The sequence below is a fragment of the Podarcis raffonei genome, chromosome 6 (genome assembly GCF_027172205.1).
Source record: "Podarcis raffonei isolate rPodRaf1 chromosome 6, rPodRaf1.pri, whole genome shotgun sequence".
Classification (NCBI taxonomy): domain Eukaryota; kingdom Metazoa; phylum Chordata; class Lepidosauria; order Squamata; family Lacertidae; genus Podarcis; species Podarcis raffonei.
The window spans coordinates 38,299,780-38,322,186 of NC_070607.1; the positions used below are offsets into that span (position 1 = coordinate 38,299,780).

The following is a 22,407-nucleotide window of genomic DNA, read 5'->3' on the forward strand; positions in this document are numbered from 1 at the left end:
AACTCTTAACTCCCAACTCTAGTTTTTGCCCTTCTTACTATGTGCAGTTTGAAGGATGGGCCCTGCTCATTTGCTGTCTTCCACAGAGCCCTTTCCTTTGTTCTCCTTATACCTCACCCGGAGGCTAGCCTGGCTATTAATTTTAACACTTGGTGGATCCAGGGGTTCAGGAAGCTAGCCTGTCTTGATTAGATTTCAACACTTGCTTGATCCAGGGATTAGAGGGGTCTGGCACCTAGTCTGACAAATACACGCACCAAACTTATAACGAAACATTGATCCCCTCCCACACACATTGCCAACTAGGTTCAGTCAGGTTTTGCAACAATACTAAACCCTGCAAAGCCAGTTTGCTAGCAACGCAAATGAGGTATGTACAATTGACAAGCAGCAATCTTTTTAAAACAGCCTTCAGCTCTCTAGGAAAAGCAAACAATCATCTGTTTCCATATTGGAATTAAAGACCAAGCATCAAGTTTACTGATGAGAAGCAGGAAATCATTTCCCTCTGTAGCAAAGGGAAGCTTATGGCAAAGGAACAACCTAGCTCCAGTTTCCATACAAGGTAGCATTTGAGCTATGTTGCTCTGTTGCAGTAAAAATAGTCTTTAAGTTGCCATATTTTATGGCAAAAAGTCTCGTGGGTGCTATCCAGAGCACTTGATGAATGGACTGCAGTCCACAGAAGCTATGCCAGTGTAATTTTTTTATCCTATAAGGTGCTTAAGACTCTTTGTTGCTTTTTGCCCCAATTTCCAGATACTACTGTTTGTACCATCTGAGGCTATGCTACTCACCTTCAGACATCATTGTAGTAAGTATATCTTAAGCAAGAGCTTATAAAACTTTCTCCCCATTGTTGCTTACTAGGCAGCCTTTCCACACCTGATTTTGTCAGGAGGCAATATCAGGTTTGGCACTTTTTCATACCTTCAGGGTTCACTTTAGCTAATGCTATGGTATTCCCAGCTTTAATTACTATATACTGGAAAATACACATATGCATCAAACTGAAAGTACATTTGAGCTGCTTCTGGAAATCTAGCAGAATCAAGTAGAAGTTTAGCACTCATCTCTGTGTTAATTGCTTCTGGGGGGGGGGACCATTTTCAGCCCCATTAACCTAGAAAAATTGTGGGACAAAATTTGGGGTGATATCCTGGCATACTATGCTTTCCCAACATTTCCATAGGCAACTCATGGGGCAACAGAAGCACACATGTGCATAAAGGGCGTGTAGTGGTTGGTGACACGTCCAATGACATCCTCTGCTGTGTCACACGCCAGCCAGTGATGTGGATGGAACTTAGCATGACATGGGAGCACATCAATTTAAAAAAGTCACAATTCCACAACACAGCAGGTAAAGCAGTGTAAAAGGAACACTGGAAATCAGGGCAGAAGCACCAACATTGTAATCAGAAAAACTAATGTGATAACCCCCACATTGGAATGCATCCTATGTCAAAACAAAACTTATGTCTGGCTTCATTATTACAGAGGGAAACGTAACAGGAAAGGCTTGAATAATGGAAAAACAAGTAATCCCAAAAGACATTAGTTATACACTAATAATAGGTAATTCCCAGTTCTATGCAGGTGCAGAACCTTTGGAGTCTTATATGATCCCCACTGTAATCTCAAAGGGAGAAAGCTGGCTATCGATGGTACTTGGAACATAATGTATAAGGTATTAAGCTTGTGTTGATCTGTTCCAGCTTTGTTTCACTCAGTTTTGGCACCACAACAGCCTTGGTCAACCTGATTGATGACCTCTCTTGGGAGACAGATGGTGGAAATGAAACCACCTTGGTTCCTTTTGACCTCTCAATGGCTTTGGGCACTATTGACCATGGTGTTCTTCTAGAGTGACTGGAGGAAGCGGGAGGTGGTTCTGCTCCTACCTGCATGCTTGCTACCAGAAATTAGCACGGGGAAATTGTTGCTTGGCTCCATGGCTTTTTCTGCAGGGATGAGCAATATCCATTTCCATTAGATAAAAATAAATTAAAAGCATATTGCATTCTTGTGCAAGAAAATATCTCAGTGAGTGTACCGTGATCACAGCCTCTGAGGTAACCCCCCACATGAATTCTATAACCGGGTTGTTGAAATTCAAATGTGGCTTCCGCAAGAGGCAATCAGTAAAAAATAAGCAAATATGCTTGAGGGACAGGTCAGTTGGAAAGGGCCACAGGAAACAAAATAGCTAGGCAGAGGTGAAGCGAGGAGCAAATTGAAGACATGGTGTGCTGTTAGAGGACACTCATTGAAACATCACAAACTGGATACCCATAGTCCCACGTCCCACCCAAAAACCTACACTAATGAGCTTCCACAGTAGCAGTGGCGGCAGATGTGTGTTATTTTTTACTTTTGTAAACCGCTTTGCTTTCTAAAATCAAGCCCTTTGTGAATGTTATGAAATAAATAAATACTTGGCATACACGCTACCCTTAAAGCACATTCCCTCCCTCCAGAGAATCCTGGGAACTGTTTGTTGTTGTTGTTTTTAAGACTGCTGAGCGTTTAGCTCTGTGTGGAAGGTTAACTACAGTTCCGTGGGGGGAGGGGAGAGAAGGATGATAAGCTTTGAATGATGGTCTGGTGTGTGGATTTTCCGTGGTAAGAGCAAATGCGGAATAAATGTTTAAAAAAAAGTAGTAAAGGCTGGCATTTTAATGAAGATGTTGTTGTTGTGGACTCTACAATAACCGCAGCAACCTTGCACGCAGCACGCAGCTTTCTGAAAACGATTTCCATCTGCAATGGTGCGATTTATTGTAGCTCTTTTCGGCCATCGTTACTGCTCCAACCTTGACTTTCCAGGAAGAGCCGTGAGTAATGCTCGTCTTCGCACCGCGCGCGCACACCCCTCCCCTCCGGCGGCGAGAAGACGGCAGGGCTCAGGTCCTCGCGAAAGGTTAGCAAGCGCAGGATTGATCCCCACTCTGAAAACCAGCAAAGGACTCGAGGCAAGCGGGGAGACACGACAAAGTTAGTGGCACGCATGAAACCTGATCTATTCATCTCACAACCAAATCAATACTTGATGGGAATTCCAGGATATCACATCCAAACCCCGCCAAGCGCGGTCCACTTTCGGTAAAGCCCTCTCTCCCCGCCTCCTCCGCCCACCTTCCACTTTCCAGCAGTGACGTCTCGGCGTACACGCAGCACCGAGGGCTGCGAGGCTCCGCCCGGCCTCTTCCTCTTCTGGCTCCATGCAGCTGCCGGGTCCTAGGGCGCATCGCCTTCTCCCTGCGCTTGGCAGCAGCAAGGGCCCAGGCCGGCTCTGCAACGCCCTGGCGGGAGAACAGACGGACCACCCGCCTGCAAGCGGTGCAGCCGCGCTGGAGAGAGCGGGCCAAGCCGAAACGCAGAGGCGAGAAAACAAAACGAAAAGGACGCGCGTTTCTGCACGTGTCGTGCAGCTGAGGCGAAGTCTATGGAACATAGGTGGAAAAAACGAGGGAGAGAGGAGACTAGCTCCCGTTTGCTGTCCTAGAAAAGATGTGGATTACTCAAGTTTAGCATCTCCGCCTATGGATGACCAGACCAGGGCTTTCTGCAGAGCGGCCTTCGTCAAGCTGGCGCCCTTCAGATGATGTTGGACTTAAGCTCCCATTAGTACCAGCCAGCGTGGCAGGTGGCCTGGAACAATTTGAGTTGGGGCCGATTAAATGTCCGAAGGGCACCAGAATCGGGGAGGCCGATTTCGACAGAGCTATAGGGTTCCTAAGCTTGGCCCAAGGCCTGAGGTGGGAGGGCAGGGTGGAGGTGTATACGTCTAAATCCTAGTACCGCATTCTGCACACCTTATACCACAAGCATTGCTGTCTTCCTTTTCTGCTTGGTAAAATGCACTTACACTACACAAACTCACACACCCCTTTTGCATCTTTTGAGTTTCTGCCAGTGCCAGCAGGAAAAGGAGGAAATCTTACAGAACACTGCTAAACAATTCCCCTGCTGCTCAGTTTTGCCCTTCCCTTGTCTAGAAGATCTGCCTTGTCCAGACATCTCTCTCTCTCTCTCTCTCTCTCTCTCTCTCTCTCTCTCTCTCTCTCTGTGTGTGTGTGTGTGTGTGTTCTTACTTTAACAGTGAAGATGGTAGACAACACCTGATGTTTGTCTGATGATGAGCTGGGAACCAGGGACCAAATTCAACCTTGTAGCTCAAATGCAAAATGTCTCCTGCTCTGAATCCATACAGTTGGCTTGTTGTTGTTGTTTGACATAGAGATGGGAGCTGGCAATTTTTAGTTCTAATCAACTCTGGTGCCATAATATTTTATGGCAAGACTGAGTCAATCCTTCCCTCCCCCATCGTCTGTGGCTTATTTCCCCCTGCTGACCAACTCGTTATCTCTTGAGACCCATTGCAGGACACAAAAGCAGAACATGAATAGCAAAAATATATAAATACACAAAAACATTGACTGATTTGTGCAATCCATGCTATTCTGCCATTCGGTTACACATTTGGTTGCATATGTGCCACCTAAACTGGGTTTAGTTCAGGGTATCCTGTATAAGATTTATCACTTCAGAAAGGATGCCACGGTGTGTATTATTCCATAAATTTCCTATAGTATTCATTGGTGCTTGAACTTCCTACCTGGGAATGCTAATCTTCATTTTCCATTTTGCTTTTGAGTGCCTTCTTCAGGCAGTGATAGATGAATGCATATTTGTACATACTATATTTTATCTCATTATAACTTCAGATTGTTTTATCTAATCTCTTTGGGAACTTTCAGCTTTAAGCAATCCTAACTCCACTTAACTCGGAGTGAGCCCCATTGAAGTCAATAGAACTTACTTCTGAGTAGAAATGCTTAGGAACATGTTAGCCAGTTATTTTGCTGCTTAAAATCTCTTATCCTTCATATTTGTTGAAGGGTCTCCATCTGCGAAGATGTCCCCCCCCCCCGTATTTCAGGTCACATTTTTACATTACTGCACACACTGGATGCATATGGATTGTGGCTAATGCTATGTGTACTTGGCTTCAAACACCACTGGAGCTGGAGAAAATGGTAATATATACACAGCCTCCGTTTATAGGATGAGAAAATCACTAGAAGTTCATTCTGAGTCAGTTAACTTCTAGGGTTGTTTATTCTAGATCAGCTTTCTAGTTTTTTTTTTTGTCACTCAAACAATGACTGATTGTAGAAATATTCTATTAACTACACTGGGTCTGGCATCATTAGATAATTTCTCAAGATATACACTGATAAGAATCTTTACAAATGCCTCATCTTTAACCCATCTGTTTAAGAAAGTGGTGTTGTGTAACAATTGCACGAACATGCTCACTACAGTATTTAAAATGTGCAAGCTGTTAGTAATAAGGCAGAAGAACTGCTAGGGTATGACTCTCAGCCAAGGGAGAATGGGGCCCCTGCTCTGCTGGGTGTTAGTGGGCAGAGGTTTAGCTTTTCAACTTTGAATGAGGTAGGTTAGGGGGGAGGTCCTAGGAGCAGAATGACAGGCTTGAACAAAGAGACACAGAAGATGCCCCACCCCCTTTTTTCTGTCCTTTTAATCCAATGCTGCTCCTTTGGTGGAAGCCAGACCTTCATAGCTAGGGAGCTCAGGGTAGTGCAGGTACATTGCTTTTTCAAGCAGTGCAGAGTCCGCCCACCGCATCTCCCTCAACTGCTGTGGCTGAGTGGCTGAGGGGGAGGCCTGCCCACACTGCTGTTTCGGGCAGCATGGAGCCTGCAGGCGCCTGAGCCACCCCATTACTCCCAGGAAAGATGCATGACTCTGGCGCAGTAAGTGCCATCCCCTGCAGTGTGGCACCCAGTGCGCCCGCTCCCCTAGCTACCACTCTCCCCTCCATCTAGGTGCAGGTTGTAGACCAGATCCATGTGCTATGGGAAGAAACTGATTTTCTGGATCAATTGAGGTATTGGCTGGTTTTGGCACAGAAACTGCTTTGGTCGCCCTGTAAGATGACCTCTGTCGAGAGAGACAAGGGAAACATGTCCCTGTTAGTTCTTCTCGACCTCTCAACGGCTTTCGATACCATCAACCATGGTATCCTTCTGGAGTGACTGTCCAGTGGTTCCAGTCCTGCTTGGATGGTTGTTCCCAGAGGCTGTTGCTTGGGGAATGCTTTTCAGCCCCGTGGAACCTTCAATGTGGGGTTCTGCAGGGTTCAGTCCTATCCCCTATGTTGTTTAACATCTACACAAAACCACTAGGTGAGGTTGTCATCCAGAGGTTTGGAGTACATCAGCTGATGACACTCAGCTCTGTTTCTCCTTTACATCTGCAGGTGAGGCAATGGAAGTGCTGGACCAGTGTTTTGCCTCGGTAATGGACTGGATGAGAGCCAACAAACTGAAACTCAATCCAGATGAGATGGAGGCACTGTTGGTGGGTGGCTCCCTAGACTGGATGGGTAGGAGATTGCCTGCTGTTGATGGGGTTGCACTTCCTCTGAAGGAGCAGGCTCATAGCTTGGGGGTACTCCTTAATCCTCTGCTCAAGGTTCAGATGGCCTTAGTGGCTCAGCTACACCCCTATCTGGACACGGATAGCCTAACTACTGTCGTCTATGCTCTAGTAAGCTCAAGGTTAGATTGCAGCAGTGTGTTACACATAGGGCCGCCTCTGAAGACAGTTCGGAAACTTCAGCTGGTGCAGAATTCAGCAGCCAGGTTGCTCACCAGAGCAGAACACTTTGAGCATATTACACTGCTCCTGGTCCGACTGCACTGGCTACCAATTAGTTTCTGGGCCCAATTAAAAGTGCTGGTTTTGACCTGTGAAGCCTTAGGAATGGCAATACTTCAAGGACCGCCTCTTTCCTTATGAACCTAGCCGGACCCTGAGATCAGCTTATGGGGCCCTTCTTCGTGTGCCTCCTCCTGGAGAGGTTCTGGGGGTGGCAACACGAGAAAGGGACTCCAGCAACAGCCCCCCCCTTGCAGAACAATACGTCACTTTAAAAAAAAACACACACACACACACACACACACACACACACACACACACACACACACACACACACGGGGCTGGACAGACCGAAAACGTAGCGAAGGCTGAGGAAACTTCAGTGCGCCTGCGCTGGGCAACCCCCCGGCGCTTGCGCACTGGCTCGGCGGAGCTGGCTTCCTCACTCAGCCGTCGGCGAGAGGAACGGAGGGGTTCAGTGGGTCCGTCGCCATCCTGCGTGGGCGGGAGCGGACCTCGACTCCCCTTGGGGTCGGAGCCTGGAAAGCCCCGCGTTTCTCCCCCACCCTCCTTGCTCTGGCTGGAGAGGAAAGTATGTGGGGCAGAGAGTGAGGTCGGGCAGCAGCAGCAGTAGCGCGGAACCCCTTTCGCCCAAGGAGGCGCCCATGGAAGCGGTGAGTACGTCGAGGGGCGCGGGGCGAGAAAGGAGCCCTCTTTTCCTCCTACCCCGGGGCGCTGCGGGGTGAATGGCGTCCCCCCCGGGGGTGACTCTTCTTTTGCCGTCTTAGAAGCCTGGCCCGCCCAGCTTGGGGGTCGCGCTTGCCCGATTTGTAGAACAGGGCTCGGGGGCTCCTGCCCACAAAGCTCTCCCCCCGCCCCCGCGGTGCTTTTCCAAGGGTGGGGACTCAGCGCAAGAGACGGGACCGCCTTGGGAAGGGGAAACCCGCCAGCCTCCCTCCCTCCGGGGAGTGGGGCAATGGCTGGAGCTCCCTGGAAGGGCTGCTGCTTTGGACGGTGCTTTCGATCCCCGGCGCCCTACAGGCAGGACTGGGGAAACTGAAACCCTCGAGAACTGCTGCTGCTGCCGGCCAGAGTAGGCGGCACCAAGCTCGGTGGGGGGTTGGTGGTGGCCCGACTGAGTGGTAGGCGGTTTCGGGGGGGGGGTCCCGCAGAAGCCAATAAATTCGACTGTTGCCCAACCCCAGATAAAAGAGATGGGGGGGGGGATGACGGGTGGACTTGTTGCTGAGTACGAGAACCAGAGGTTTGCAGAAAAAGAGAAGAGAGAGAGGAGAAGCGAACCCGCTTCCTTCCCTTCTGCATACATAGCCAGCTCGCGTGTACAAGTCGTCGTTGCACTTTGGTGACAAACAACCAGAAGTGGAGATGGCTGACATCCTGTTTATAATCGCACCAGAGGTGGTCTGTGTTCTTGAGACAGCTTGGTGTTAAAAGTGAGGGTTCTGTTTTTCGATAACCAGATGACCCCTTCCACACACATATATGGTCTCTTTAAAACCAGAAAAGAACTTGCAGCTGTTGCCGATCGCTGGGTTTTGTATGTTCAACTACAGCATTCGAAGAAGGGCACGAATAGTCCTAATCTTGAATCATGGCACGGCTTCTGAAGAAAGCTGTAGCATCAGGAAGTTCCCTGTTTACTGTTTTGTGTTTTGCTTGGGGGAGGGCCAGAGAAATGAAGCTGTCCTTCTAGGACAAATGGTGTGGGAAGGGGAGGAAAGAGGAACCGACACAGGCACAATTAGCAATGTTGCATAAGGACATTGACTTCGTGTGAAAGAACAGTTCTGTGTCATAGAGAAATTTTGAACTGCTCAGTCTACTGTGTTTTATGTATACATCTGAGTATTCAGATTTTAGGAGTGGTAAAGCAGCAATATGAGTACAGAATGAGCTTGATGAACTTGCACCAGGTGAAACTTACTTGCACCAGGTGAAAAATGTGTTGCAATCAGCACTGATACTGGGTAAAATATGACCAAAGCACAAACTGTTAGGCTCTTTAGAGCCAGTTGTTACAATGTTACAGTTTATAGTTTTGACAAAGTGAAGAAATATGGATGTGCCCCTTCTATGGCAATACAAAGCAACATTATGAATGAAATTACCGTAATAAAGTTAGGTAGTACCACTTTGTGCAATGGAAAACAGAATTTGAAATCATCTCTCCCCCTCCCTCATATTAATGAGCTCACTATTTGGTCATTTAAAAATACCTGATATGGACTGTTCATTTCCACCTATTTTATATTCATGTATGTCACTGGGCATTTAGGCTACTACTGAGGAAGCATTCATGTGATTGTAAGTCCCACTGGGTAGTGGTATTTCTTCCTGATGAGAGAGACAGACACATATTATGGGACTGCAGTCTTTTAAGCAGGGTGCTTGGCTTGTCAGGTGCAGAGATCAGGGGTTTAAAGGAACTGTATTCCTTTGGATTCATTATTACTATATTTAAAATATTATTATGTACCCATAAGTCTTCAAGGTGGGATGAATTAAGAATCTAAATGTAACTTGCCTGAAGCCCTTCTCTTCATAGGCAATAAGATTTGTGGGGTAAGAGCATCAGTCTATTTCCCTTTAAAATTAAACAGTTGCATGATAGCTGCAGGAGTTGTTGGTAACTATGACTGCAGACAGTCCTATACATGCTTACCTGTAAGTCCCATTAAGCTCCATTCATTCCTATGCTTGTTTACTTGGAATTTGTTGTCAAAATACTTTTTGTGTTTTGTGTTGTAGATTGCTGCCAAAAACACATTTCTTGTGAATTACCTAATTGTTGAAGCATGTGTAAGCAGTTTTTAAAAAATGACACTTGATTTTAAAATATATGAATTGCAGTGTGGGCATCAGCGTATTCACTTTGCCCACATATGGAGAAAAGTAATGCATTTCTTTCTTTTCTTTTCTTTTTTAAAAGTGTACAGGAAACCACACCTTTTTAGCTGAAGCTGTTGCAGGTGTTATAGCAATGCAGGAGCCATGGTAGATCTCTGATGCTAAGTGGATTTGCGTGTGAAAGACTGTGTGTGAAAGTGTCCTATCTTGAATACTTGAAGGGACCAGAGGAGCCTATTATAATGAGTAATTTTGCAGTGATAGACTAGAATAGGGTCTCGTGAAAAGTTGAAACTGCTTAGGAATTTTCTTTGAATGTTTATGTTACATATATTGCCCAGATAAACAATTCTGCGTTAGCTTATCTTCTATGTATTTTTATACAGCAGTTCAGGCTTCTCAGGATTGTGCATGTCTTCTTCTTTTGCTTCATATGTAATACACTGATTTGTGTTGGGGGTTCTGATATAAAACCCCCCATTAGTAAGCAAGTACCTTATACCATGGGACGCGGGTGGCGCTGTGGGTTAAACCACAGAGCCTAGGGCTTGCCGATCAGAAGGTCAGTGGTTCGAATCCCCACGACGGGGTGAGCTCCCATTGCTCAGTCCCTGCTCCTGCCAACCTGGCAGTTCGAAAGCACATCAAAGTCCAAGTAGATAAATAGGTACTGCTCCGGTGGGAAGGTAAACGGCATTTCCGTGCTCTGCTCTGGTTCACCAGAAGTGGCTTAGTCATGCTTGCCACGTGACCCAGGATTTGTACGCCGGCTCCCTCGGCCAATAAAGCGAGATGAGCGCCTCAACCCCAGAGTCATCCACGACTGGACCTAATGGTCAGGTTACCTTATACTATGGATATATTTCTACTTGTCCTTTATCAGCAAAAAATAAGGTGCTTCATGGGTACTTTAAGTAACTTTTTTAGTGGTGAGACAAGTAGAGAAATGCAGGGCATACATGTACCCCAAATGCTTCTGCCAGTAGGTCTTTCTCTAGATCTCATCGTGTTATAGGGCAGGGTGGGGGGTGAGAAGGGAAGAGAAGACTGTACAGTGGTACCTCGGGTTACATGCGCTTCAGGTTACATACGCTTCAGGTTACAGACTCCGCTAACCCAAAAATAGTACCGCGGGTTAAGAACTTTGCTTCAAGATGAGAACAGAAATCGTGTTCCAGCGGCATGGCAGCAGGAGGAGGCCCCATTAGCTAAAGTGGTGCTTCAGGTTAAGAACAGACCTCCGGAATGAATTAAGTACTTAACCCGAGGTACCACTGTACTTGTACCCAGAGCTGCACCAACTGAATTGGAATTACGTAAAGTGCATTAGTGTGTGGCTAAACAAGACCTTTTGAGCAAATATGATTATGATTTTCTGTAAAATACTGTTTTAAAATAGGCACCTGTATTAAGGCAGACTTTATGCTTGTTCTTCATTATTGCACATGTGTTTGTGACTGTGTGTGTATGTGTGCATGCCATCGTATCTCTTCACCTAAACATTTTGATAATATTTATGTGTGGAGAGGGGGATGCAATTTCCCCTAGAAATGATGAACTCCTTCATGATCTTGGACCATATCTATCTATAATTCTCTCTCAAAGGTCTCATACATGCACCCGTGGGGGGGAGTGGGTCATGTTACATTAAATATAATCAGCTTTTCCCCCTACATGTATTTTAGCAAATTCAGCATTTCTTCAGAGAAATAAAATCAGACCCCATCATTCAAAGGGGAAGTAGAAGCCAACTGGTGAAAAGTAGTGGTTAAGATGAGGAGAAGCAAAACTTAAAACAAAATAAACAGTTCTCTAACATCTGCATGTGGGTGAGGGAACAGGGTTAGCTACATCCCTAAAATATATCTGATGAGAGAGAGAGAGTGGATTTTTCACTTGATGCCCTGAGAAGGTCTTCTTTTCCTTCTTAGGCAGTACACAACCAGTTGGCTGCTGCATCTTGACACCTTTCAGGCCCCCATTTTCTTGATTTGCCCCATACCTTGCTATAAATCATGTGTGTGGGGCAGAGGAAGGATTCTCCTCCCTAGTCAGAAGAAATGTCTGGCCAATAGAATGTAGCTACCTTAGATAAGGATCCTAGAGGTACAGATATTTGACTAGACTCATCTTAAGGTTAGAACAGATCTGCTGAATTCCAGAGTAGCTCTGACTCATGTGTCTCCTTATGTGTCACTCCAAAAAGACTCCGTGTACTATGAAGGGCTGCTTTCCTTCTCCCACACTTCCTGGAAACAGGAAATCAGGGGTAGGAAACCTGTGGCTCTGTGGAAGTTGTTGGACTGCAAGTCCCATAATTCCTGACCATGCTGGCTGGGGCTGATGGGATCTGGTGTTCAGCAACATCTGGAAGATCACAGGTTCTCTGTCATCGATTTAAATCATGGTTTATAGTCGTAGTTCTTTAAGGCTTATGGTCTGTAGTGCAATCTAATATTTATCCCCCATAAAAATAAAGTTGGTCAAATGCATACCTTTGTGTGAAAACTAAACTGTAAATGTGATTCTATAGCAATAGCTGATCAGTAAAGTGTTGTTGGGGTTTTTTTAAAATAAGCACAGAACATTTTTGAACTCTTTTGTACTATGACTGAATACCGTATTTTTCCGTGTATAAGACTAGGGGTTTTTTCCTTTTAAAAAATGTCAAAAATTTGGGGGTGTCTTATACACGGATACATCTCCCCCCATTTTCTTAAATTGGAGTCCCCCAAAATTGGGGGTGTCGTATACATGAGGGCGTCTTATAGACGGAAAAATATGGTAAGTACTGAAGGCAATCTAGATAAAGCTGTTATTCTTTTCAAATGCTCTGATTGTATTTTATAATTGGTGTATATTGTGCTAGGTACCTCATCTGATCATAAAATGAGCTGCTGGTTGTGCTGTCAGTCTGTGCTGCCAACCATAGAGCCACTTCATATTTCACTTGCTGCTGACCTGTACTACTGGGCTATGACTAGTGGAAAGGAAGACTATGATTGACAAGGGAAAAGCCAGCATTTGATCAGATAGGCTCCTGGGGCTTACCAGACCCAACACTTAGCCAGATGATTACTGCATGGGAATAGTTTTCGGATGTAATTTAAAAGGATCCAGTGGTGGCCATACTTCCTTGTCGGCCCTTGTGCAAAATATATTTTGCCCCCATCTTAATTTAGTTGGGTTATACAGCAGTATCCAGTTGCATACCTTCTGATCAGAGATTAAACACTATGAGAAGCAATTTATTAAATACAAAGAACATATCTTCAGAATGTGTATAAATTATAGATGCACCTTTATACCTAATCTTAATTGGCATGATGGTTACACTATTTAATAATCTCCTTTTGCAAATGTGTCTGGGTGGTTTACAAGCATACCATATAAACAGCTTAAATGGTTTTTAAAAGAGTACAGAAACTATGGAAGGAGATGTTTGCTTTGTATTGTTTCTAAACCTTTGCATCCAGTTGAAAAACCTGCCAAATGAAAATACAGTGGTACCTCGGGTTACATACGCTTCAGGTTACAGACTCTGCTAACCCAGAAATAGTACCTCGGGTTAAGAACTTTGCTTCAGGATGAGAACTATCTTCAATAGTTTCTGGAAAGTACAGATAGCGAGTGCCTGTCATATCTCAGCAGGGACATGGTTTTATCCCACAGGGGCAACTATACTGATAGTCCAGCTCTGAGTTACTGTGGAGTAGGCTTCTGTCTTTTTTGAACTTGAAGGAGAACACTCCTGCAGAGTGCAGACGCCTACTGGGTATATAAGGGATGAAGTGGTCTCTTGATAACCTGGTCCTGAATTGTATAGGGCCTTGTTAGTAGCACAACCTTGATTGTGAAATGGATATAAATGGTATATTGATTCATTTATTTTGTGAATTAATTTAATGCACATTCTTACATACTGCCCTGGAATATGGGATATCTCAGTTCATAGAGCGTGAGACACTGAATCTCAGGGCTGTAGGTTCTAGCTTCACATTGGAAAAAAGGTTCCTGCTTTGCAGGGAGTTTGACAAGACTGACCCTCGTGGTCCCTTCCAACTCTACAATTCTGTGATTTCAGTGAAGAAATATTTTCAATATGCCTATGTGTCATCTTTGTTCTTGAGCTTTCTGGTTAGTTTCGCCAAGATGACTAAAACTTTAAGAAAGAATGGGGGAAAATATATATAATTTACTTAGGAGACCACTGTAAGCAAATGAAAATATTAGCAGGATTTTAATAACACTTGTAATGTAACAATTACTATGGACAGATACAAAATATGAACTATGAAACCATATGCAGTTGAAAATGATGACAAATAAGTCCCGAGATTCAGAGAAATCTCAATGTGGGTATTTATTTGGTAGTATTAAAATTTTACGCTTGTAAACTGATTTTTTTTAAAAAAACAAACAAATAAATAAGCAAGCAAGCCTATGTGGGATGTTCACCTTGCCCTGATGATAGGACAGTTTTTGGCATACATAATATTCTGGAGGGCTATAAGGTTTAGACTTTCACCTCAGAGGGACAGAAAGGTTTTCATTTCCCCTTTCCAAAATGAATGCTGTAGAAATGGTTAGTTCCTTGAGCATTTATGAATTTGATTGTTGCATGTTAGGAATAACATGCCTCATGCACATAAATACTTGATTTATTTAAGTCTGGGATGTAGAACCTGTAACCAGCCTTCCAGGAATTGTAGTCTTAACTTTCATTGTCCTTGCACTGTTAGCTATGCTGGTTAGCGTAGCTGATGGCAGGTTGTAACCCAACCAATTGGTTCTATGCTGGCCTTCAGTGTTTTTTATGTTTATTAGTTTTTCTTTTTAAAAAAAGGTGGTTTTAATGCTTGTATTGATAATGTGCAGGCTTCTGTTTTGATTGTGAGCTACTTTGAAAGAACCCCAGTCCTGAAAAGTGGCATTAAAGTCTTGTAATAAAAATTATCTGCTCTTGGTGCCCTTTGGTTAGAAGAGCAGGGTGCAAAAAAATAATTGTTTGGTTTATTTATTTGCTGCCTTCCTCAAATCTGAACACTTCTTAAAAAGTGGTTGGGAAGATGAGTTGCAGCTATTCAGATTTACTAAGAAGTATTTGGGTAACAAGATAAAGATTCAGTTGTGAAGGAACTGGTTTCCCTTCCTGTCCACGGAAGTTAACAGTGGAATCCTTTAATGTTTTCCTCCATTAATATCCTTAAAAGAATTGTGATTTTAGTGGCTGTCCTTGCAATCTTCTTCCAATAGTGAAATACCTCCATTAGCAGTACATAGATATTATAAGGCTGTTAATTTTTCATGTTGGCCATAGATTTCTGTAAACACTACCTAATGCCCTAAAGCTGCCTTCCAACATTAATATTTTAAGAGTAATTTTAAATTCCGGATTACATGTCATATTATTTTCAGTAGCTAAATTAAGCTACTGCTTACGGGCAAACAATTGCCATTATAATATTAAGTTCTTAATGTCTAACACATCTACTGCTTCAAGTAGAAGAATAATTATTCATCAGTATATCCAGTATATTACGTGCTTTTTCACACCATCCAAGGTTATTGGTCTTGCTTTAAGACAGCCTTTCTCAACCTGTGGGTCCCCAGATGTTGTTGAACTACAACTCCCATCACCCCTAGCTAGCAAGGCCAGAGCTCAGGGATGATCGGAGTTGTAGTCCAACAACATCTGGGGACTCACAGGTTGAGAACCGCTTGGAAGTCGAACGGAATTCATTCTGGAAGTCCGTTTGACTTCCAAAACATTTGGAAACCAAAGCTCAGCTTCCGATTGGCTGCAGGAAGGTCCTGCAGCCAATCGGAACCCGCGGAACCAGCATAGGACATTCACAAACTGGAACACTCACTTCTGGGTTTGCAGCGTTCGGGAGCCAAGACTCGCAAGGCGTTCGACTTCCGAGGTATATGGAGCCAGACCCAAAATACTTTACAGTTGTCACTTGCTTTTAAATATACTTAGCCAACGAATATGTATTAATAGAACACCATAGAGCAAGGGTTCCCAAAGTGCAGTCAGCTTTGTCCCTGTGGTCTACAGCATGGACCACAGAATTAAAAATTGTAAAGCACCTAACACAGTGCATTACAATTGCTACAACAACAGAAAAATCCTTAAGCAGCTCACCAAAACCCTCAGTAATATTCAAGCAGTCTGTGGCCATTCTGGGGTGCGGGGTGGGGAGTTTGGGGACCATTGCCATAGAGAGCAGACAACAACAAGCCAAAGGATGCAGTGAGGTTCCACCCTCCACCTTACACAAATCCCTGCAGCAGGTGGTGGAAGAAACTGCTCTTTGCACCCTGGCATGATTCTCCCAAAGCAGTAGAAATGCTCAAGAGCATACAAGGTATTGTTTGTGTGGATCGTAAGTGTGGATTTCTGTTCTTCTCCCATGATACAACTGTATTAAGTGCCTAGATAAATGGTGTCATTTGTTGGATACGGAGTACTCAGCAACCAAGGTGAATATTGTGGATGACTATGTCCCACTGACTAGATTGTTGCTGAAGAGCTGCTTTTTAAAAATTAAAAATGAAAAAATCCTACTGAATACAAGAATATGAGGACAGCTTTGCAGTAAGTACTTATTGACTGGGCATTGATTGTTTTGGCCCCTAGAAGATTATTGCAAAAGAATTGCACTCACTACTTTCTGTATTCCTGGAATAGTTGCTATAATTGGAGACTAGAGTTAAGGGTTAAGTGTAGCATAAAAGCAGTTCTCAAAAGCAATAGTTTTGACTTGAGTTGAGGTTTTCGGGAAAGCTGTAGGTTTTATTTTTCATCTTTAAATCTGTATTCTTCCTTGATAGTAGTTCTTACAAATGTTTCAGTGGTTGTGGTATAATCAATTTTCAAATGTATTGTTCCTCTATTAAGTTATTATTAAAAAAACATTTCCAATGAGTGTCTAGATTCTGTAGTCTTCAGGAGAAATTAATTTTGCTGTGAGACCCTATGGAGTAGAATACTAGGAGGTGCTAACATCATCATGTTCTGTGTTTGTAAAATAGGGGAGGGCCTTTCTCTCCATCCCTCAGGACTCTCCTTAGGCTACACCATAGGTTTTTAACCTTTTTGAGTCCACAGCTCCCTTGACCCAACTACATTCTTTCTGCAGCACCCTTGTGGGACTCATAGATGCTGAGTTATGTCACCCCTTTCCTGCTGAGCTGGCAGCTTCTCACCCTTTTTCAAACACCCTTCCTTGTGGAGTGTTCCCTCAGCCTCCTCTCCTCTCCCCTCTCCTTGGGAGTCCTCCGGGCAGCCGCAGCTGCCGCCCTGGTCTCTGAGCTCCCCCTTCTGCCCCAAAGAGAGGTGCCTCTTCACACTGCCCCACAGCAGCCTGGGAAGCATCCCTGGTCAGCCCCAGAGGCACCATTTGCCTGGGAAGCTTGTAGCCAGAGCTGCTGCAGCATCAAACAGCTGTGCAATCCTTTGGGAGGCAGAGACGTGAGAGGGAATCAGAGGAGGAAGGAAAGAGGGACAGAGGCCAGTATTGCTTGTGGCACTCCTGACTATCATTCAAGGCACCCAGGGTGCCATGGCACACTGGTTGAAAACCACTGGGCTACACCATTTGTCCCAGGCCACACCGCTGCCAATCTTGCTTTACATTCTCAGATACTTTTGCCTACGATTGAAATGTAGCCATTGCTCCACCTACTATTCCCACCACTTCTTAAATGTTGTTGTCCATGAGGACATGTGGCTCTCCAATGGAAAAAAGATTCCTTGCTGTTATAAAATGATAACATGGGATGTTTGGAACATCAGTAGACATGGATGAGAGTTTTTGAAAAGTTGGCTTTAGCTCTGTATTTTAGCTATATTATAAGTAGACAGAATGGAAATCTCTCTCTCCCCACCTCAAATATATATAGCCACTCTAGTTTAGAACATTTAGATGATTAAAGTATCGTATTTTTAGAGCATTCCTAAAACCCTGTTCTGGTAAACTGAAAATTATCTTTGGCATTATTTTCCTGTAGCCTAAAATTTCAGGATTTGATACTATTTTCTGTTCTCTTGTTCAGGGTTGACTAAATTCTGGATTATCTTGAAGGCACATCTATTTAGCTGGCTTGGAAGTTCAAACAGCCATATAAATGCCGGTATGTATTTTAATGTAATTACAGTGTTAGCAAATTTAAGACCAAACCACACACCATTTCCTAAAAAATCAGTTTAGTCCTTGTTTCCTGCCAGTCAATAGCATATGTGGTATTGTGGCAACTTAAAGATTAAATTTGTTATAGTATAAGAATTGGTTAGCCAGAGCCCACTTTGTCAGTTGCTCAAAGTGGTACTTAGGTGGATAGGCATGTATGTCCTGAGTACAGAGAGAAAGGATTTTCTTCTTCTTCAACAAAGTGAGATCACAAAGTCAAGCAGGAAACAATAGTGTGTGTCTCAATGCTATGCAGAGCACAAATGAATCCAGAATCCAGTTAGATTGATGCAACAACTCGTCTGCATGGGTGACCCCTTCTGAACTAGGGAGCCACTGGTGATACAGAGGTGGAGCATGATCTGTTAATTTCTGTGATGAGTGACAGTCCCAGAACTAGTTGAGTCCAAATTCAGCAGTGTCAGATTTGTGGTGGTGTACTTTTACTGTTGGAATACTATCTTGGTATTTACATCATTAGGAGTGTGTGTCCTGTTAGTAGTGGCTTGTGCCATGTGAGAGGGCATCTACGTTCTAGCAAACATAGAACCAGAATCAGAGCTTGAGAGGGTGTAGAGCAGAGGAGAAGCTACCATTTGACTTGTTCACTAGTAGCATTCTAAAATTGGCCCCTCTTCATTGATCAAGACCTGTACACTGGTCTTGGATCTATCAATAGCTGGAGCCACCTGTACAGCCTTCAGCCCACTCGCTACCCTACACCTCTGAATTGCCCATAACTGGCTGCTGCAGTGAGATATCTGGTATGTGCCACCCACCTTTGGAGGAAAGCACTATTTAAGTTTTAAAAAACACTTTATAGAAAGATGTACAGAAATGGCATTAAGCCATTCATTTCACTAAGCAGGTGAAAGAGCAAAAGCAGTTCCAGATAAAATGACTTTCTGTGACAGTGCACTGAAACTTTTTTTATCCCAGCCCAAAACAGAATATGTTAATTGCAATGAAGATCAAGAAACTAATATTGACTGTCAGTCCCAGCCAAAAAATTTTGTGCCTTAAAAGCTGGATAGTATTCTTTGTTAGCATCTTACTGTTGCAAGAAAACTGTGTATCCAAAATTGACCATAGTTACTAGAGTCTTTACTTTTAATAGTATTTTCTGGAGCTTTTCCTCACATTGATTCCTATCCCCAGATGCCTACACAACCTTAGCTGCAAGACGAGAAGGAAATGGAAGTACAATCTAACTCTTCTGTGTACTGTTCTCTGGTTCTTCCCCTTTCATGTACCTTTATATAGTTTTTTAATGTAAGAGAAGACTGCAAAGCCATGGCTTTCTGTGCCAAACTGAGAAGTTCCAGGAAAAATGAAGTGAACACAGAAGCTCAAGAACCAGGCCTGGAAGTAGCATTCTATTTGCAAGAGAAGCCTTCTCTTAGGTATACGTCTGGCAGGTATACAGCAGAAGACCTCTGCATTGAAGCTGCCCGGAAATGCTGTGAGTTTTAGTTGCCTTCTATACTATTGTTTAACCTGAATGCCAATGCAGTTAGCTTAGTCTGCTGTAGCCTAGTGTCTGCTGAAATTCCCCAAATAGGTTTCTCCCCCCCCCCTTTTAATCTTGTTTGTGGGCCTTTGGAACACACTTTCTCTGTAGGTGATTCCCTTGAGAAAATTAGAGTTTGTTTTCCCTTAATGGATTTAGAGTTGGCCAAGAATTCATGGCTTCACTGCCTTATCCAGTGAAAGATTGGGCCCTCCAGGATGCTGCCGCAAAAATAATCATAATATTTATGAAGCTTAGTAGCTTTATAAAAGCTTTTCAGTGTGACTTACAAATATACAATGCAACATATAAAAACAAAATAAGTAAAAATGAAGCGCAATAAGAGGCAATCAAACCATGAACACAATCCCTCCAGTCCTTAGCATTGGTTTAAACTACGATAGACAGTCCCAAAAAGAAAATACCACCAGTCGCCAACACTCAAACTCATTCTATTCCATTCTCAACTACCTTTTCTGGTTTAAATATAATAATTTTCTGATTTTTTAAAAAAATATCCCTTTAGATATTGTATTAGTTTTCCCCCTTTTCATTCATAATTATTAGTTTAACAAATTCTCAGTTTTGCCTCTGCTTGTGTGGACACCATGTATAAATGTGACCCACTAAGTCCTCCTTAATATGTCCTGTTCCCTAATGTGTCCTCTTCCATCTTACCAAGGTGTGCACTGGTCACAATATTTGGTTTGTACCTTGCTTTGGAAAAGAGCAACATTTGATCTGAAGCAATTCTGAGGCTGTCAGATTTGGTTTAGGATGCAGACCTGCATCCTGATACTGAAAAACAAAGCATCATGCTTTGCACACTCGCTGTTATGGATATAATTTTTTTAAGTCCCTTTGACAGAAGTACAGTAGATGGATTTTTTCCTGTGCAGACCAAAATCCACCAAATTAAGGGGTTTTGTGCTAGATACCCTACTCCCCCCCCCAACAAAAAGAAAGGAACAGGCAATAACTTTGCTATATTTTGGTTTAATTGAGTGATATTTGTAGGCATGGTAGTTCCTTCTGAGGGGATGCATCTTGTCAAATTTCAGAAGGGTAGTTGCAGTGGCATAATAATAATAATAATAATAATAATAATAATAATAATAATATTTTATTATTTATACCCCACCCATCTGGCTGGGTTTCTCCAGCCACTCTGGGTAGCTTTCAACAGAATATTAAAATACAATAGTCTATTAAAAATTAAAAGCTTCCCTAAACAGGGCTGCCTTCATAAGGATGGTTTAATATCTCCTCTGTTCTTCTATTGACAACTTATGTTAAAACAGTTCCCACTTCTCTCATGATTGCTAACATGCAAACAGGGCTGAAGTTTCTGTATTTGTTTTATCCAACTTTGTCGTCACAAGTGTCTAGTACTGTGTAACCCCCCCCTCCAGATTGGCACACAGTGCTGACTGGCTGCTATTCACATGCAACGTGCCCTTTAGTTCTAGGTGTCTTGTGCTCTGCTCAGTTCCCCATCTCCTCTTTCTTTTTAAGGACTTGTGTGAATACATACTTAGTGAGCTTTTCCCCAAGCTGATGAACTTACATCGTTTTCTTTTAACAGCTATATCTCCATTGTGCCACAACCTGTTTGCACTCTTTGACGAACACACAAAGCTGTGGTATGCCCCGAATCATGTCTTCCAAATAGATGACAAAACTGTACTCCGAGTACATTATCGCATGAGGTACATGTAACAAGACTTTTATTCCATTGTTAAATCTTTTCAAATACCTGTGCCTTTCTGTAGAATATGGTATTTAATTCAGTTTGCAACCAGTCCTCAGACTATAGCCTTGGATATCTCTTTCCAAGAGTCTGACTTGAAAGGTTTGAAAAGGTTTTAGTCTTACTGCTTATGACACAAAATGATTTTATTGTAACTTTTGTTATTTGATTGTTGCCTTGAGTTTCCAGGGGTGTTGAGAGAAGATTAGGTATAAGTTCAATGAATAGCTAAGCCATGCATAAAGTCATAATTATTTGGTTTGATGTAGCCTTACAATTAGGGTTGCCATATTTCAAACACTGACAATCTGGACAGAGCTCCCCTCCCCCTAGTTGTTCAGCCTTTTTTTTTCAAAATCACTTTTAAAAATGCTGTTTTTGTACTATTTTTATGAAAAATTGACAAAAATGGCACTGCTGACATACACCCGAATTTTCATGGACATTCTTCCGATTTCCACCCAGACACTGCTGCCAACCTCGGTATTCCGGATATGTCCGGAAAATTCCGGACGTATATCAACCCTACTTACTACAGGAGGATCTGAACTTCTTATAGTCTCTGTATATAAGAATTTAAACTTATATGAACTGTGGGTTTCTTGAAACATGGTCTTCGAGGTAACGTTGATCTCAGACTGCCATTGGAAAAATTGTTACAGCATTTTGTAGCCTGCAAAAATATATTCTTTGAACCCTGGCGGGGTTGTCCTATTTAGCACAAAGAGAAACTGGCTACAGTCCAAAAAACAGCAAAGTAAAAACAGATACAAGATAGAGGCTATAAATTTGTGTATGTGTTAAGGAACAAAAACGCAAATTAATGGCCGCTTTCTCATATTCATTTCCACACACCCTTTTTAGGATGGTTTGTATTTCCAGGCTACATAAAGTAGAGCAGTGAGATAGATGAGAAGGTATATCTGCTGATCCGATGGAGATGTGGCCATTCCCAGACTCATGCATCATTATTTACTTCAAATGCGCATATATATATATATATATATATATAGACACACAGAGACACACAAAGACACACAGAGTCTAATTTTCTAGCTTTTAATTCCTAAGCATACATATTATACCACCCACCTCCCAGCTCTAATTCAGTTGATCTTTATCATCAGAATCCTGCTTTATTACTTATATTTCACAAAACTTAAAGCCATCTAGTAAGTTCATGGGGAGGATTTAAACTGTGGACTTTCCAGTATTCAGCTCACTCTTGCCCACTCTGCTCCAGAGATCCATGTGAACAGGATTGCACCACCTGTTTATCAGAATGCTCTTTTAAAATTACTTTGTTTTCATCGCTTCAGTGACAGTATTGTTAGTGGCACAATTAAACTAAACAGTACTGTACCAGATATTAAATATGGTAAATTGGA

General features: G+C 43.1%; 1 protein-coding gene across 1 annotated transcript in view; it reads left to right on the forward strand.

Annotated features, from left to right (window-relative positions):
• Positions 1 to 7,324: 7,324 nt before the first annotated feature.
• JAK1 (Janus kinase 1) overlaps positions 7,325 to 22,407 on the forward strand; it is a 36,109-nt gene continuing 21,026 nt past the window's right edge. The window contains exons 1-4 of the mRNA XM_053392117.1: positions 7,325 to 7,367; positions 17,626 to 17,703; positions 19,023 to 19,221; positions 20,855 to 20,978. Of these exons, the coding sequence (XP_053248092.1) occupies positions 17,698 to 17,703; positions 19,023 to 19,221; positions 20,855 to 20,978 (329 nt within the window). The 5' untranslated portion in view covers positions 7,325 to 7,367; positions 17,626 to 17,697. The remainder of the gene's footprint in view (positions 7,368 to 17,625; positions 17,704 to 19,022; positions 19,222 to 20,854; positions 20,979 to 22,407) is intronic.